The sequence below is a fragment of the Podarcis tiliguerta genome, assembly GCF_965153285.1.
Source record: "Podarcis tiliguerta genome assembly, chromosome: 8".
Taxonomy (NCBI): Eukaryota; Metazoa; Chordata; class Lepidosauria; order Squamata; family Lacertidae; genus Podarcis; species Podarcis tiliguerta.
Window position 1 is genome coordinate 38,621,679 of NC_139541.1, and position 16,429 is coordinate 38,638,107.

At 48.3% G+C, this 16,429-nt stretch overlaps 1 protein-coding gene across 2 annotated transcripts in view; it reads right to left on the minus strand.

The window, feature by feature from the left end:
- The window catches only part of CDH15 (cadherin 15), a 20,458-nt gene extending 5,124 nt beyond the window's left edge, over positions 1-15,334 (minus strand). The window contains exons 1-8 of one of the 2 annotated variants that reach the window (XM_083456460.1): positions 15,181-15,334; positions 6,791-6,946; positions 5,402-5,557; positions 4,162-4,306; positions 3,288-3,448; positions 2,235-2,363; positions 1,245-1,430; positions 416-669 (exon numbers count right to left, since the gene is read on the minus strand). In XM_083456460.1, coding sequence (XP_083312586.1) covers positions 416-669; positions 1,245-1,430; positions 2,235-2,363; positions 3,288-3,448; positions 4,162-4,306; positions 5,402-5,557; positions 6,791-6,946; positions 15,181-15,234 — 1,241 coding nt within the window. In that variant the 5' untranslated portion in view covers positions 15,235-15,334. Of the gene's footprint in view, positions 1-415; positions 670-1,244; positions 1,431-2,234; positions 2,364-3,287; positions 3,449-4,161; positions 4,307-5,401; positions 5,558-6,790; positions 6,947-13,965; positions 14,141-15,180 lie in introns of those variants that run through there. The other variant, XM_083456461.1, reaches the window with a different exon arrangement.
- Positions 15,335-16,429: the final 1,095 nt, after the last annotated feature.

The window sequence follows — 16,429 nt, forward strand, 5'->3', positions numbered from 1 at the left end:
GGAATCACAGTGGGGAAGAATGCTGTTGCACTCAGGTTTTGCTTGTGGGTATCCTATAGACATCTAGTTGGGCACTGTGTGAGCAGGATGCTGGACTAAATAGGCGTTTGACCTGATCCAGCAGGACTTTTCTTCTGTTTCTGCAAGTTGGTACGTTTTTCTTCTCAGCCATAAAGGCTAGAGACTTATTTAAAACAAAAAGGGGAACAGGAGCTGCAGTTCTTGCGGCGCTTAGTTTTATGCCAGGCACCAAGCCATGCCTTTGGTCTGCAGCTCTGGAAGGGCAGAATCCCACCAAGCCCTGCCAGGGGGTTTTCTGCTCCCTTCCTCCTTAAAATCACCCACCTGCTCCCAATGCAGGCTAACCTGGAGTATCTCCTTGGACGGTAGCCTGAAGCCCTCTGGCCCAGCTCACCTGAGTTGCTGCCCTTGCTGGGTGTCTGGGTCACTGGCACGGTAGAGGGTTATCTCTGTGCCAGGGGGCGCACCTTCATTCACACTTCCCCTCCAGGGATTCTCCCGGAAGAAGGGGGCTTCATTGGCATCGAGCACATTCACTCGCACTGTGGTCAAGGCCCTGGCAGCCTTTGGGGCAGACAGCTCCAGGGGACTTTGGTTCTGGACAGAGACAAGCAGTTCAAACCGGTCCCGTTCTTCATGGTTGAGGGCCTGACGATAGGGAAAGAGAGTTGGTGAAGCCGTGGTTAGTGGCATGGGACCCTTTTGTTCCCATTGTTGCAAATCCCTCAAACAGGGCCAGCATTCCTGCTTCCCAGCCTTTTCTCTGTCCGCTCTGTTTTGAGCTTCAACCAGCTATTGATAGCTAAAGCAGGAGTTGCAAGAACTCAAATCCACTTTGCGTATTGTGGCTTCTGGCCCCAGAATCCTGCTCCCTTCATCCAGGAGGACTGGCGACTGGTTGTGGCTATCCTGTGCTGATGCACCTGCCCTTAGCGCATGGTGAGAGGTACTCTTCTTATCATGACCTTGCTTGTTTAAAGTTTGGGATTGTGTGTCTTTATTTAAACTCTACAAAGACAGCTAGCCTATAAATCCCTCTCCCCTCAAAGTCCATAGCCCAGGCCTCATATTTAGGGAATGGGGGAGGCTATGGCTACACATGGTGAGCGGAACGCCCTCTGTGCATGCTCATTAGCACCCAGTGCTTTGGCCATTGTTCCCAGGTTGAACCCGGTGCTCCAAACAGGCTCCAGGGATGGGTCCAGCTGAATGCCATTCCTTACCTTCACCAGGGAGATGACGCCATCGTTGGTGAGGGGGTCGGTGTGGATGGCGAAAGCCCCGTTGGGGTCCCCCTCCAGAATGGTGAACTTAGCCAACCAGTTGGGAGAACCAGGGAGGTCCTTGTCTTGGACCAGCACTCGCCCAATGACCACGCCTTGCTTGTTCTCAGGGGCCTCCATGGAGAACTGCAAGAGAAGGGGGGCGGGGAGTTATTCAGTACTTTGGCCTGGCTAGATCTGCCAGTGCACACTTTGCAAGGCACAGTCTTCCCCTTCTTCCTGGCTTTTGAGGGAGAACTGGAGAAGGGGCAGAACTGTGTGTGACATCTTGAACTCTTTGTGGGGGAAGCGTTGGGAATAAACAAGAATGATAAATAGCAATTAGATGCTGCCGGCAGGAGCAGCCTGTGTGCTATGGCCCACACTTGATGCGTTTTGTGGGCTGCACCGAGGGCTTTCTGGCAGTTCCCTCGCTACGAGAAGCCAAGTTACAGGGAACCAGGCAGAGGGCCTTCTCGGTAGTGGCACCCGCCCTGTAGAATGCCCTCCCACCAGATGTCGAAGAGAAAAATAACTACCAAACTTTTAGAAGACATCTGAAGGTTGCCCTGTTTAGGGAAGCTTTTAATGTTTAATAGGTTATTGTGTTTTAGTGTTCTGTTGGAAGACTCCCAGAGTGGCTGGGGAAACCCAGCCAGATGGGCAGGGTATAAAAAATAAAGAAGAATAAATATAATTATTAGTATCGGCATGGATCACCTCCTGCTTCACAATTGGAGTAGGTTTTGTTGCTGTTGTTATTATGCAGGAGATATTGGAGAGGCCAAACAAAGCCCTGCTCCACTGTGCTCTCAAGCCCCTAACTCCATTCAAATGGAGCAGAAGGAACTTCCAGCCACACCAGCTGGATAAAGAACCCAGCCAGGGTCCCTTATAGTCTCCTCTCCTGCCAGTTCTGCCTCCTCAGTGGGTGGGGGGTGGGCTCCCCACCTCTTTCTCCGTGAACTCGGGCGGGTTATCATTGATGTCATCCACGTAGATAACGGCTGTGGCGGTGGTGGCCAGACCCTCTCCGGACATATCTGCCACTTGGAGTGTCAAGTTGTAAATGCCGACGACCTGCGTGGAGAGGAGCAGAGGTAGGTGACGGTGTGGGGAAGAGGGTACGAGCCAGAGAGGGAAGCATACAGTTCACACGGTTCTAGGATCTGCCTATTCCTCCCTGGGTTCCATACCTACAATGCCTTTCGGAAAGTTGTTTGCAGTTCTCTAAACGTTTGGACACCCCTTAAGATGCTGTAACCAAATTGCATGGCGGTTCCTGAGCTTGAGTAGCAGATTTTTTAAAAAATCTATATTTGGATACATCTGGGCATCATTCTGAATCAAGATGGTGGAGCGAAACTTTAAAAATTCCACTGATTGAAACCCCGATTTCAAAACTGCACTGATTTTTGCTGTTGTTTCTTAGAATTATTCAGCAATGCTGGGTGTGAGGCTACTAGTGTCAGATAAGTTTAAAAACCTGGTTTTCTGTCCCACCTTTCTTTTCAAAAGATGGTAGGTCAAAGCTTATCTGTACTGTACTGGATTTTTGCAAATAAAATAAAGTAAAATTTTGGTGTATTTTTAGAATACTGCAAATCATTTCGTGCCATTTCGCTCTTTCAAGTATAGTTTTGAGATGTTGTGTGTGTGTGTGTGTGTGTGTGTGTGTGTGTGACACTATTAAAAATAATTCAGGGCAATAATGTTACAGCATTAATGTGCTGCATTCAAAATGATTGCCCCCGTTTTTTCAAAAACATCTCAGCCCAATAGCTTTCAAAATTGGGAATGTCGTAACAAAATAGACCCTAAGGATTCAAAGGATCAAAGTTTGTGTGCAGATTCAAATAAGAAATAATGTTTCATCCCAGATTTCCACTGGTTTCATTCTTTGGTGCAGCATACAGTCCACTCTGCTCTTTGGCGCCTACTGACTGGTCACCCACGACTGCATTCCACCCTCAAGCTCTGAGACAAACATTGACAGGCTTGTACCTCCCGGTCAAACCCAGCTCGGGCTGTTTGAATTTCCCCTGATAGCTCGTCAATGGTGAAGACGTCTCCCATCTCTGGTCCCAGGATGGAATATCTCAATGCGGCGTTGTCTGTCTCAGGGTCGTCTGCGTCTGTGGCTTCTACTGTCATCACGTAGGTACCTGAGAAGGAACAGAGATGCCTTATTCCACCAGGACAATCTATTTTCCCATCTAGCCTATCTAAAACTCTTGAAGGGTTTTTTTTTATATATAAATATTTTTATTGGTTTTAATTATAACAAACAGCATATACAGCAAACATTAAAAAAGTTTATACCATCAATACAATATCGAAATGTGGGATTTCTCCAATCCCTTGACTTCCCTCTACCCTCTCCGTGGTTCAATTATATTTATTGTTAATTCATGCATGTCCAAATAATATTTTCTATCTGTATGTATCTAGTTCGATCTGTTATCATAATACTGCAAATGTTTTTTAGAATCCTGCTGATGTATCAACTTGTATATAATGCTTTGACATATAAGCAATAAAAATTTCCCATTCATTTTAAAATTTGTTATTGTCTTGATTTCTGAGTCTTCCTGTTAATTTAGCCATCTCAGCATATTCCATTAACTTAATTTGCCAATCTTTTTCCGTGGGAGTTTTTTCCTCTTTCCAGTTTTGGGCTATCAATATTCATGCAGCCGTTGTCGCCTACAAACTCTCGAAGGTCTAAGGCAGGGGAAGGTCATTCCTATCAGCTGCTACCTGTTTCTCACAGTTCCCCACCCTCAGCTTCCAGTTCAACCCACCTTGATGGGCTTGGAGACAGAGAATTGGCCCATCCGTATTAAACAAGAACCATGCGAGGGTCTGGCACACCCACCTGGGGGAGCTTCTTCCACCACGTGCCCAGCAAACACAGCCTGCCGGAAGAGGGGCCGGTTGTCATTCTGGTCCATGACCAGAATCTCCAGGTCTGTGGGATCCTCCAGTGGAACTCCACTCAGGTCTAGTGCAAAGGCCCTGAGCTGGGCATGGGCAAAGCAAGAGGCGCCAAGTTATTATCAGGTGATCATCAAGATAAGCCGAGTTCTGTCTTATAAGATCCACACATAACCAGGGAGACTGTCCCCTTCAAGATCCACAATAAGTATCTTTGATCAAAAGCACTGTTTTTGTGCAACATTCACAAATGCATGCATGATGACCCCAAATTAGGAACTGGGGATGTACAGCTTTGGGCTGCCCAAAATGATGTCCCACAGCTCCAGAAGAATGTCCTCTATGAAATGACATTGCTATTGAGCCCAGCCTAATGCTTTGTTTGGGTGAAGGACGCTATCAGGCATGGCACCCCCAGTAGGTAGAAAATAATTTTTGAGAATCTCGAAGGTGACCATTTCCTGAGAGAGATAATATGGGGCAGCTCTGAGAACTTTAGTTCCTTTTTCAGTTTTCTGACTGAGCAGGGTTTCAAACTTTTGGGCAAATAAGGAACTGGCAACCAGCCACCAACTTCACCACTGTCTCTGACTACTCAGTTGGTCTACCAGTTGAATTGCAGCACAGGCTTGTTCCTCACTTCCTGCCCCCTGCCATGACCCTGCCCCTCCCCCCACTTTGGAACAAGGCACTCACTTGTCTGTCTCCACTCACAGTCTGTGTCCTGCCCTCCTTGCTGACTGGGGTGTGAATTGCCTTCTGCTTGGGAGGTGAGAGACAACTGCTTGATGGCCAAACTTATCTGCCCTTTGGCTTATCGATTCTTGGGCCAGATTTTACATTTAGCTGTGATTCCTGCATTGCAGGGGCTGGACTTGTTGACCCTTGGGGTCCCTTCCAACTCTACAGTTCTATGATTCTTCCATCCTTAAAATATTCTGCGTCTGGAAACTCTCATCAGCTCCAGCCAGCTTGGCCTGTGGCTAGGCATGACGGTAACCCAACAGCTCGGACATCTCAGGTTTGGCGGAGTCTACTCAAGGAAATACATTTTGCACATGCTCAGAAGCACCTTACCATCATCACTACCACCATTTGCATGTGTTCCGGAGCTCAGCCCTGACATTTAAAACACCCTCCGGAGCTGCAATGAAGCGTGAAGCAAGTTGGGCTTTCCTTACCCGAAAGCGTTCATTCTTTTCCCGGTCCAGCACAGTATTGAGGTAGACTTTCCCATTGCGTTTATCGATGGAGAACACACCCTTGGGATCTTCATCCACTCCTGGACCCTTGATGCTGTAGATCACACCTCCGGGCTGCTGCTTGTCTGATTTAATCTACAGAAGGGAGATTAACCCTGTGTGCTGGGAGAGGGCCGGCACCTCCCCTGCTCCTGCCCACAGGTGCTGCCCTTCCCCCCCTCTGTACCCAGATGTGACTTAAATCCCAACCAGGCTCAGGGACATAGAAGGCTGCCTGATTCCATCTAGCACGATATTATCTCTACACTAACTGGCAGTGGCTCTCCAGGGGGATTCAGGCAGGGAGTCTTTCTAAGTCCTGCTCGGAGATGCCGCTGGGGGTTGAACCTGGGAGCACTTTCTGCACGCAAAGCAGATGCTCTGCCACTGAGCCAGGATCCTTTTTCGATGCATGGCGCAATGAAAGGCTTGATGCACGGTGCAACGTCCTTGGAAGGTGAGGGCCAGGTTTCCTGTGAATGCATGTGCTGTTGTGCAAGGAGGGGCTGCCACGTGGGTGCCTGCAAGCCGCAGGTGTGGGGGAGCCTGCTGTGGCAAATGGAGCTGTGCCTTCACCATAACAAAGGCCACACACACATATTCAGTGCTTACGGTCAACATTCATGGTGTAATGAACCGGTGTGGCTGTAGGTGAAGAAGAGTTTGGATTTGATATCCCGCTTTATCACTACTCTAAGGAGTCTCAAAGCGGCTAACATTCTCCTTTCCCTTCCTCCCCCACAACAAACACCCTGTGAGGTGAGTGAGGCTGAGAGACTTCAGAGGAGTGTGACTGGCCCATGGTCACCCAGCAGCTGCATGTGGAGGAGCAGGGAATCTAACCCGGTTCACCAGATTACGAGACTACCGCTCTTAACCACTACACCACACTGGCACTGCATGTATTGAAGGATGTGTGCCATTGCCAGACTGTATTTTTAACCTGCCTTCAGAGGCAGAGTGGGAGGGAGAGGAGCAGCCACAACCTGGTTGATTGTGATGGGGCTGTAAGGAAGGGTGCACTGGATCTAGCAATGAGCACAATGAGCAAGTGGGTGTGTTTCTGCAGGGTGCTGTGCTATTGGCACATGGCAGCACTCAGCATCTCAATGAAGTTCACTCAGGGCTGGCTCAGTCCAGCCATTTCCTTCCAAGGCACAATCCTGGGTCTGAAGCAGAGCTTGGTGGGATGCAAGCAGAGAGCAGGAGCAGCCATGGAAACATCACACCAGGGGGGAAGAGAAGGGCATTTCTTTGCTTCCCAAGCCTTCTCCTGAACCAATACTGTCCACCACTGTTGAATACCAAACTGCCCATTCTCCTCCTTACCTGCACCAAAACATGGGGGAGCCGCTTATGGTTCTCTGACACGCTGATGGGAGGGATCACCCAAGCCCTCTTCACCCTTCCTGTCCCATCCTTCTGCTGCTTTAGATGCAGTACTGGGGGGCTGCTATGGACCTTCTCTTCAGAGCAACAGACATCCTGCCAGGGGGGAAAAAGGTGTTATATCAGTCTCTGACATATTGAAGACTTCAGAGGCTTATTATTGTGTCTGCTATGCCTCCCCCCCCCATTTTTTATACCTTCTGTTCTGACTTTAATTTCATGGTGGCTCTGTGTTCTGCACAAGCTGCTTTGGCTCATCATGCTTTCAGCTGAAAAAGCAGGCTATAAGTATTGTAAAATGAAGATCTGGCAGAAATAAAACTCCTTTGTCCTCCAGGGGCCACAGTCCCTGCCTGGCCAGCTCCCTTACTCCCTGCTGCTACAAAACTCCAGCATCTGATTCAATTAGGTTGAGAACTTGGGTATACAATCAGTCCTTGAGTAGATTAAAAGATAAAGAAATTCATGGAACATAAGGCTATTTATCAATGTCTCCTAGTCACTGTTCTCCCTCCATGTTGGAGGCTGCATGTCTCTGAATAGCAGTTGCTGGAACTCACAAACAAGGAAATGCTGCTGCACTCAGGTGCTGCTTAGGGCCTTCTTCCAAGAGACACTGAGGGCTCATCCACACTTCTGCTGGTCCGGTGCCTAGAAAGCATGGGCTGGAGTGGTCTCCCACTTGACCTGCACTTTCTAGGCATGGGTTGGAGTGGTTTTCTCCTTGCCCCACTCCTTTCCCAGAGAAAATGTGCTCTTTAGTGCTAACTCGGAGCAAACGTCAATCCAGAGAGAACCTGAATTGCCGTTTGCTCTGATTGAGTGCCAAAGAACAGTTTTCTCCGGGGGAAAGAGCAGGACGAGAGGAAGTGTGGATGAGCCCTTATAGCTGGCCACCGTGAGAACAGGATAAGGACATAAGGACATAAAAAGAGCCTCCTGGATCAGGCCAAAGGCCCATCTGGTGCAGCATCCAGTTCTCACAGTGGCCAATCAGATCCCTGTGGGAAGACTGCAAGCAGGACATGAGCGCAACAGCTCTGTCCCTATCCTGAACTTTCCAGCAACTAGCATTGAGAAGCATCCCGCCTCCAACAGGGGATGAGGCTGGACTAGATGTGCCTGATTCAGCTTCAGGGCTCCTATGTTCTGTTCTTATCTTGCAGCAGCCAATGGCTGAAAGCATCTAGCTGTGGGATGTAGTGATTGCTAAGAGCCAGGTGTGGGCTGTGCATTCCTCTCTGGTAACCCAAGAACCCTTTGTGGTAGGGAGCAGCTGCATGTTTGCCATCTTTGGGGGAAGGGCCCTACAGTCCTGGAGGAAATGGTGAGGAAGGGTCTTACACAGCCCAGGAGCTGCTAGAGCACAACAAAGGAGGCAGATTGATTCCAGGGAGTCAGCACAGCAATGTTCTGATTGACAGGTAAGCATGTAACAAGGCGGATTCCCAGTTTTTTGTATACTGTACAGAGACGGACGGCTGTCAATGAGTGGTCCCAGTGATATGGACAGTGGCTGGGGCCCTTGATGGAGTTTGTTTAAGGCAGAGTCCCTAAACTGTGGTCCGTGGACCACCACTGGCCCACAAACATCATGTTGGTCCTTGCTGTGTACATGGATTTGTGGTTGAAGGTGAAAGACGTTCTGTTGCATTAAATACTCATTGCTTTTTAATTGGATTATTCTTACATTGCATTGTAATTATATTGAAATTTGAATTCTACGGAATCCAAGGTGTAATACAGTAAAATATACCATATAAAAAAATAGAAGAAGCAATACAAAACTAAATTTAAAAATACAGCATCTAGTACAGCACATTACAAAGGCTACAATGGGCAGAAAAATCAAGACCATCAGCAATTTCCAGGTGGTCCACGGGCAATAATGTTTTGGTGAACCACTGGTTTAAGGCATTTGTATGTCACCTAATCACCAAGGTTTTTTAAGCAGAATACATTAAAATTATTCTTTGTGATTTGCTCAACCCCCTATTAGGAGGATGAATCCTAGGTTGCTCTCCCATCAAAAGTAGCCCGGGCTCTTATCCCAAGCCCTGGTCGTGTATTTGGGCTTCCCAGAAGCATTTGGTCAGCCACTGCGAGAACAGGGTGCTGAACTAAATGGGCCCCTTCTGGCCTGAACCAGCAGGGCCCTTATTATGTTCTCCTCCAGGCCAGAGAGGGCTCATCTAGTCCAGCACATGGCTAGTAGCCACTGATATCCCTCTCCTCCATGAATTTGCCCAAATCTTCTTTTAAAGCCAACCAAGTCAGTGGCCATCACTACCTCCCTGCAGGAATGAGTTCCATAGTTTAACTATGTGCTGCATGAAGGAGCACTTTCACTTGTCCTCGGACTCTTCCAGCATTCAGCTCCGCTGGGTGTTCACAAGTTTCTAGTGTCGTAAGAGAGGGAGAAAAAGCTTTTATCTGCTGCCTGTCTCCATGCCATCACGGTGTGGATAGTAGCAGAACCTGTTGGCTATAAAAAGCAAGGGGACTGTGGGGGCCGGCTGAGAATGTGCTGCTGCTCCCTGCTCCCTCCACATCTCCCCTCCCTGAAGCAGCCGCATGGAGACGGCTGGACTTCTTACAGAGGAAGCTGCCTTAGACCGACTCAGGCCCATCAGTTCTCCTAGCTTAGTATGGCTTGCACTGACTGGCAGCGGCTCTCTAGAGGTTCAGGCAGGGGTCTCTCCCAGCCCTACCTGGAGACAGAAGACGGGACATTCTGCATGCAGAGCAGATGTTCTAGCACTGATCTGCTTTGGCCTTCCTCATGAGCCAGCCAAGATCCCAGCCCAGATTTTGGCACAGTGCAGGCTACGCTACTGAGCTTCTGACCCAAGGGAGGTGATGGCTGCTTCCTGCCTCTCATTCCTTCCCTGTGAGATCTATTTTTGTTTCTATTTTGAACGGCCAGACCCTCCTTCAGCTCCTTTCCCACGTTATTCCCATCTTGCTTTGGCAGACTTCCCTGGCACCCAGCTTCTAAGGAAAGACCCGCTTGCCCTACTGCTGCGGCTGGGAGCCTTGCAGAGAAGAGACTGAGCTGAGTTTCTGCACCGCCTTCACACAAGCCCCATCCCGTCAGCTGCTCCAGGGGTCGGGCAAAGACAAGGCTGCAGCGCAAACTTTGGCAAAATCTCTCCAGAGACCGGTTGCCTTGTTCAATGTTTATGCTAGTGCATTTATTACATTTACGTCCCCCCTTTCCTCCGCGGAGCTCAAGGTGCAATATATGGCTCTCCCCGTCCCAATTTTATCCTCACAACAACCTTGTAGGTGAGGCTGAGAGACAGGGACTAGCCCAAGGTCATCCAATCATGGCCAAGCAGTAGATTTGAACCCTGGCATTCCTCTGAATGACCTATTTATTAAGCATTTGTCCTGATTTGCTTGTGGGGTATCCATTTGTCTTCCTGACGATCATTTCTTCATCCCACACTGCAAAAGTCTGATTCTTTTTTCTTTTCTTTTCCCAAATGAGTTTTTATTGGTTTATCATTATATATACATATAAACAAATACAAAATATAATACATAAATTACATGTGTCATATCCAGTCCATGAATCATACATATATTACATAGTTGTTTTAAGCTCCACCGAGCCTTAGGAAAGTCTGATTCTTTCTTAAGGAGTGGATTCGTTTCAGTAGGGAGACAAGAGCATTTTTTATACACAAACCTAAAGCTCCAATATGTGCCTGAACCGCCCCCCCCCGCCACAAAATGGTGACAGTGTGGAGGCGCCCCTGGTCTCCTGGGCCACAGGCCAACACTCTAACAGCAACACCACACTGGCCAGGAGAGATGCTTTCGTAACTGAATTTAACTTCACATTCCCATGCAGCATTTCTGCCGGTCGTGACCCGCCCCCCAATCCCTTCTCTCCTGCTCCCGACTTGCCCTGAAACGTAACCCAGCTCCCAGCCCTGGATTCCATAGCAGCAGGTGGCCAAGGGGGGATGCACACGCGCATGCGAACCTCCTGGAGCGCAACAAAGAACGCCACATCCTCCCGTCCTCCGCTGTAAGGGGATCCTTTCACTCTGCCCTGCTCACGCAAGCTGTGAGGGGCCCCTTCGGTGGAAAGGCTTAGGATTTGGGTCAGGGCCTTACAGATCTGCAACTGCATGGAAGGACATCTTCTACTTGGAACAGGGTGCAGTATAAAGTTGGGGGATGCAGGACAAGTGTATATGCACAGCAGTGTATACAGTGGTAACCTCGGGTTACATACGCTTCAGGTTACAGACTCCGCTAACCCAGAAATAGTACCTCGGGTTAAGAACTTTGCTTCAGGATGAGAACAGAAATCGTGCTCCGGTGGCGCGGCGACAGCAGGAGGCCCCATTGGCTAAAGTGGTGCTTCAGGTTAAGAACAGTTTCAGGTTAAGAACGGACCTCCGGAACGAATTAAGTACTTAACCCGAGGAACCAACTTGAAGGGGGTGTACATAGAATCATAGACTTGGAAGAGACCCTGAGGATTATGTAGTCCAACCCCTGGAAATGCAGGAATATGCAGCTGTCCCATATGGGGATCAAACTTCCAGCCTTGGCATTATCAGCACCATGCTCTAACCAACTGAGCTATCCAGGCTGATGTGCTCTCTCTCTCTCTCTCTCTCTCTCTCCTTCCCAAGCAAGAAGCTGACTTCACAAAACAGAGCATGGGGGGCTCATCTCTCTGCAAGTAGGCAAGAACCCAGAAATTCAGCATAGAAGGGAGGTTTGTGGAAGCACCCAGCAGTCAAGCAGAGGAGAGGGATGGTGGGTCACACCTCAGGATTTTGTATGGGACTTTCCTTCCCTGCCCCGCCACTTCCCTCCCTGGCCATCATTCCAAGAAGAGCTCTGCTGCAGGGTGTCACTAATGCAAGCCACATGGGATTCCAGCTTCTTTGCTCTCGGTCACTGGGGTGGGTTGCATTTTTATGCTCCCAGCTGCCGGCATGGACATTTCACGCTTGTTGTTGACTCAGGGGGCAGCTGGCAGAAAGGGGGAGGGATGCCTCCTTCACTGCTGCAGAGCTGCAGGATATCCAGGAGCTGGCTCTCCAAAGTTTGAATGGCTTCGCTCTCCTCCACATCTACACCACCCTGCCCCCATGAAGAACCCTAGAACTTCCCTTCCGTTTATCTCTGAAGCTTCAGAGCCTTTAATGTTCATTGAAAGAAAGTTTCCCATTCCAAATAGGTGGTTGTTGAAGGGAGTAGGGGTCCTGTGCCCTCCCAGGAGTCAAGAGTCTCTGCGTCTTTCTATGCAAAGCAACTGATCCCATCCAGCTCTTTGGAGGGGGAGGGCCAAGGGCCAAAGTGCCATAAGGGCAAAGCGGCTTCCAAGGTGCAAGGGGGTGGGATGGAGAGGACATTCCAGTTGCACAAGCCCTCCGTGAGGAAAGCAAAGGCTTGGGAATCTGTAGGGCGGCCTGATGCAAAGGAAGAGGAGAAGGGCTTTCCTTTGCAGGAGTCAGAAAAGCTGCAGCAGCTGAAAGACCTGCCTATGAGACTCATTGCTGGTGGGCTGGGGGCATCCTTCTTTACATGTCTTCTCGCCCTAACAATTGAGGATTGTGAAATGAGAGTGTGGACAGGATCCCTCTCTCTGTGCGGCTAAAATGAAGGCAGGCTCCTTTGGGACCTGGAGACCTTTCTCTCGCAGGGCACAACAGCCCGCATTTGCAGAAGGCCTGTCTCTCCCTGAAAACACATTATAGTTTTCTAAGCAGTCTGTTGGGACTTCCTCATGAAGCCACCCTGTAAACTGTATTCCCCCCCAGGCACTGAAAAGTTCTGTTGGAGAGAGTTCTAAAGCCCCCTGATAAAGCGTATTTTTTTCTTCAGTTATGACGGAATAGAGCGGAGAGATCCCAGGACATTTACGTGAAGGTTGGAAGTTAAAGGAACAAGCCAACATCTCCATCGGAAGAGGCATTTCCCGAGAGTGGTGAACTGCCACAGGGTTACCAACTTGCACTCCAAACAGAGTCACCACCACCCCTTCGACATAGGTGCTCTCCCTATTGCAGAAATCAGAAAATGGCCTGTAATGGCAGAACTTCATTACTTCTCCCCTGATCCAGGCTAAGTATTCTCCAGGGACTTGGAGTTTCCTTTCTGAAGTGGGGTGAGACTTGTTCAACTTAACTCCCAACAACTCCCCCTCCTTCAGAACACAGGTGCTGGACTTACAGTGGATTTGCTGTGGATTCAGTGCCACAACTTGGTAATTTCACACCCTGGGCTTAAAGGGTCTTATGGGGAACACTTTAGAGGGCCAGGTGTAATTATGTCAGTTGTGGAGCACACCACGAGCATTCCTGTTCTCCCCACCCCCATCCCGTTTGGTACTGTCCTCCTCCTCCAATCCACAGTTTGCCAACCCAGATGGAAAGAAAAGAAGCTACAAGTGCAGTTTTGCATTTGGGACACATGTGAATGGCAGCACCGCTGTGACTACGGGAATAAAATGAAATTTGCTCTTGCTGCCCTGATGCCAAATGAATTTACTGGGGTGGGGGATGTTATAGAAAAGGGAAAAAATATATTTTCAAAGTAAAAATAATAACATAAGCATCTGCATTGCAGGGGGTTGGACTGGATGACCCTTGAGGTCCTATGTCTCTACAATTCTATGATTCTGTGAATTGTGTACATGCCTGCCCAGCACCCCCTGACTATGAAAATGTGGGTTGTTGTTTTTTCTAAGTTCAAGAAGCTTTAAAAAAGAAAGAAAGAGGGATGGCGTGGGGTCTGGCGTGCCAATGCCGGTCTCAGTTTTCAGAACTTTCTAAGAAGGGACAGAATGATGTGTAAGAATTTAATGTTTAATTAGGAGGTTTGTTTGATTAGGTGAAAGAATTTTGATCTGGAAACTCCTGCAAACTTTCTTATTATTATCTGGTCCACCAAGTGCATTCACCTGAGTTCCACCTTGGTGCAGTTGGAGACACTTGTTGGGTTATGGTTTAAGTAAAGCTTTATTAGAGAAACACACACACACACACACAAACACACACACAGAGTTTTGCACAAGCATTCAAAGAGAAAATTAAATCAGAGCTTGGAAAATTCATTTCGAAAAGGAACAAATTCTCACTCACGTTCAACATGCCCCAAAAGGAACGAATTCCAGTTCTCGTTTGTCCCTATACAAAACCAACTAGTTTGGTTCACATTCAGTTCAGCTGAATTCAAGTTTATCCAAATGATCCTCAGCAATTTTTCTTTCCCAGCACTCAAACTGTTACAAGCTGCCTGTTACAAAACACACTTAAGAAGACTAAGAAAACATCCAAGAGCACACACAGTGGCATGTGAATGGTTTAATTTACTTTTCCAAACAATGATCATCTTGAAGCTTAAAGACCCAAAGAGGAGAAAAAAACCCACACAGAGTTGAACTAGAGAAATTGTCTCAGTGTCTACCCCCATAATGAACAATATCTGCTCAGTTCACCTGGCAATTACGGGAGCTGCTTTGAATTGTGCTCCAGACATTTCTGAACTAATTCAGTGAACTTCGTTAAGCCAAACCAGCTCATTCCAAGCACGGAACAAAATACAATCGCACAGGTGTATACAGAAAAAGCACAAATTAATCTCTGAAATTCCCAAGGCACTAGAGATCACAGGTAGAAAAAACGACCTGTTATCCAGGATCCCATACAACACATACAAAAGACTGAATTCCTATATTATAAGGAGCAGACTGCTGGGTAAGATGTGTTTTTTGGGGAGTGGGCTATTGGGTTGTTGTTTTTATTTTTATTATGCATTGTGTGGTTTTATATCTTGATACTATTCTCTGAGCCACCATGAGACCCCCGGGTATAGGGTTGTATATAAATTCAATAAATGATAATCATTATCTGCAGGAAGCCCTCACCTTCAGAGCTCAGTGACTGATTGGCTAGATAAGGGGGGAGACGATGCTTCAGATATCCTGGTCTCTAGCTGTATATACACCCAAACCAACACCTTGAATGTAGCTCAGCAGCTAGCTGGAAGCTTGGACGTGTATATTCCACCACATGCTCTGTCTATTGTCCTTGGCACAGCATAAGCCTTGTCTAGGACAGAGAGGCTGGCAACATTCCTCCTGGCTGCAAATCAGTTAATCAAATGGACCCTGGTGGCGAGGGAAACCCCCTGATTGGTTCTCCAGGTGGAAATGCCTTTGGGATGGGACTCAATTGCACGCAGGACCCTCCACCTAACTGAAGTCCCTGATGCCCTGGAGTGCATGCAGAGAAGGATCTTCACCGCCCCATTGCTCTCTGCTCCAGGCTGACACACCTGCCCTCTCCGGTGCTTACCTGAGCCCACAACATGGCCAGCAGGAAGGAGATGAGCCAGAAAGGGGTGGCCATAATGGCTTGCTAGTGGTTGTGCCTCAGGCAGAGCGCAGAGCCGGACAGCCTCCGTCCCCTTCCTTCTCTCTCACACACAGAGGGAGCGCCTCTGCTATGAGCAGAGCTAAAATAACCGAGACCAGGCTCTGACAGACAGCACATGTGCTGGGGCCTGGGAGAGGAACGCCGGATGGTGGCGGGGAGGGGGGGGAGAGAGATGGCCTGGGAGCTGCATGGCCTGCATATCTCCCCTGCCCACACACACCCTGAGAAAGGAGTGTGTGTAGAGTGTGTGTGTGTAGAATTCACACTTGCTATCCCACCCACCCCTCGCTAGAAGTTTGTAGAATTAACTTTTTGAAAGAAATATTAAATCCCAGATACTAAAGCCAAGTCACAGCGAGGATCAAGAATGGCCTGAAAAGAGGATGTGTCCTCTCTTTGGCCCTTTCCTTCACAGTGGGTCAAACTGTGGACTGGTTGCATGGCAAGAGAAAAAGAATAACTATAAGGAACCATGGAGAGTTGATGCCTACTAGGAGTGGGCCCCTAGAAATTCCATCCCTTCCTCTCCTTCTTTAAAAAAGTAATAGCTTTGGGCCCCTCCAGATGCCCCATTTATGAAGTACCTGATCTGATTTGCTCGGACAAAACCTACACAGAGGTTAGGCTCTGTCCAGCCTTTATCTAGGATTCGTTCTGATATGTTTGCAGGGAAGTTACACAACAAGGAGCATTCATCCTGATTTGCTTGCAGTGTGTTTACAAAGCTTCCTGCTCGTCACCCATTCATATCACGCATTTCAATGCATTTCCCCATCGCTTTCCAAACCACAAAAGTCTGTTTTTGTTTTTAAGTGGATTTGTTGTGCTAAGCTGACAGAGCACCTGACTCCACTTTAATTATGCAAATTCCCAGCATGTGATCAAATCAACCCTGCAAAACAGCGAGAGTCCGGAGGCATCCTTTGCAGTGAGACCTCAGCCATGCAACATCACTCAGAGACCTGGATCTGCATCTATTCCTTTTATGCAGATTCTGTACCAGGGCCTACACTCTGGGTTTTTTAAAGCACTAAGAAGTGCCCTAATGCAGAAGTTATTTGTAGCCCACCTTTCCTCCAAGGAACTCGGAGCAGCATTCAGAGTTCCTAGGCTGTTTCCCACTCAGGTGCTCCCAAGCCCAAGTTTAGCTCCCAAATTTGGTTTCAGA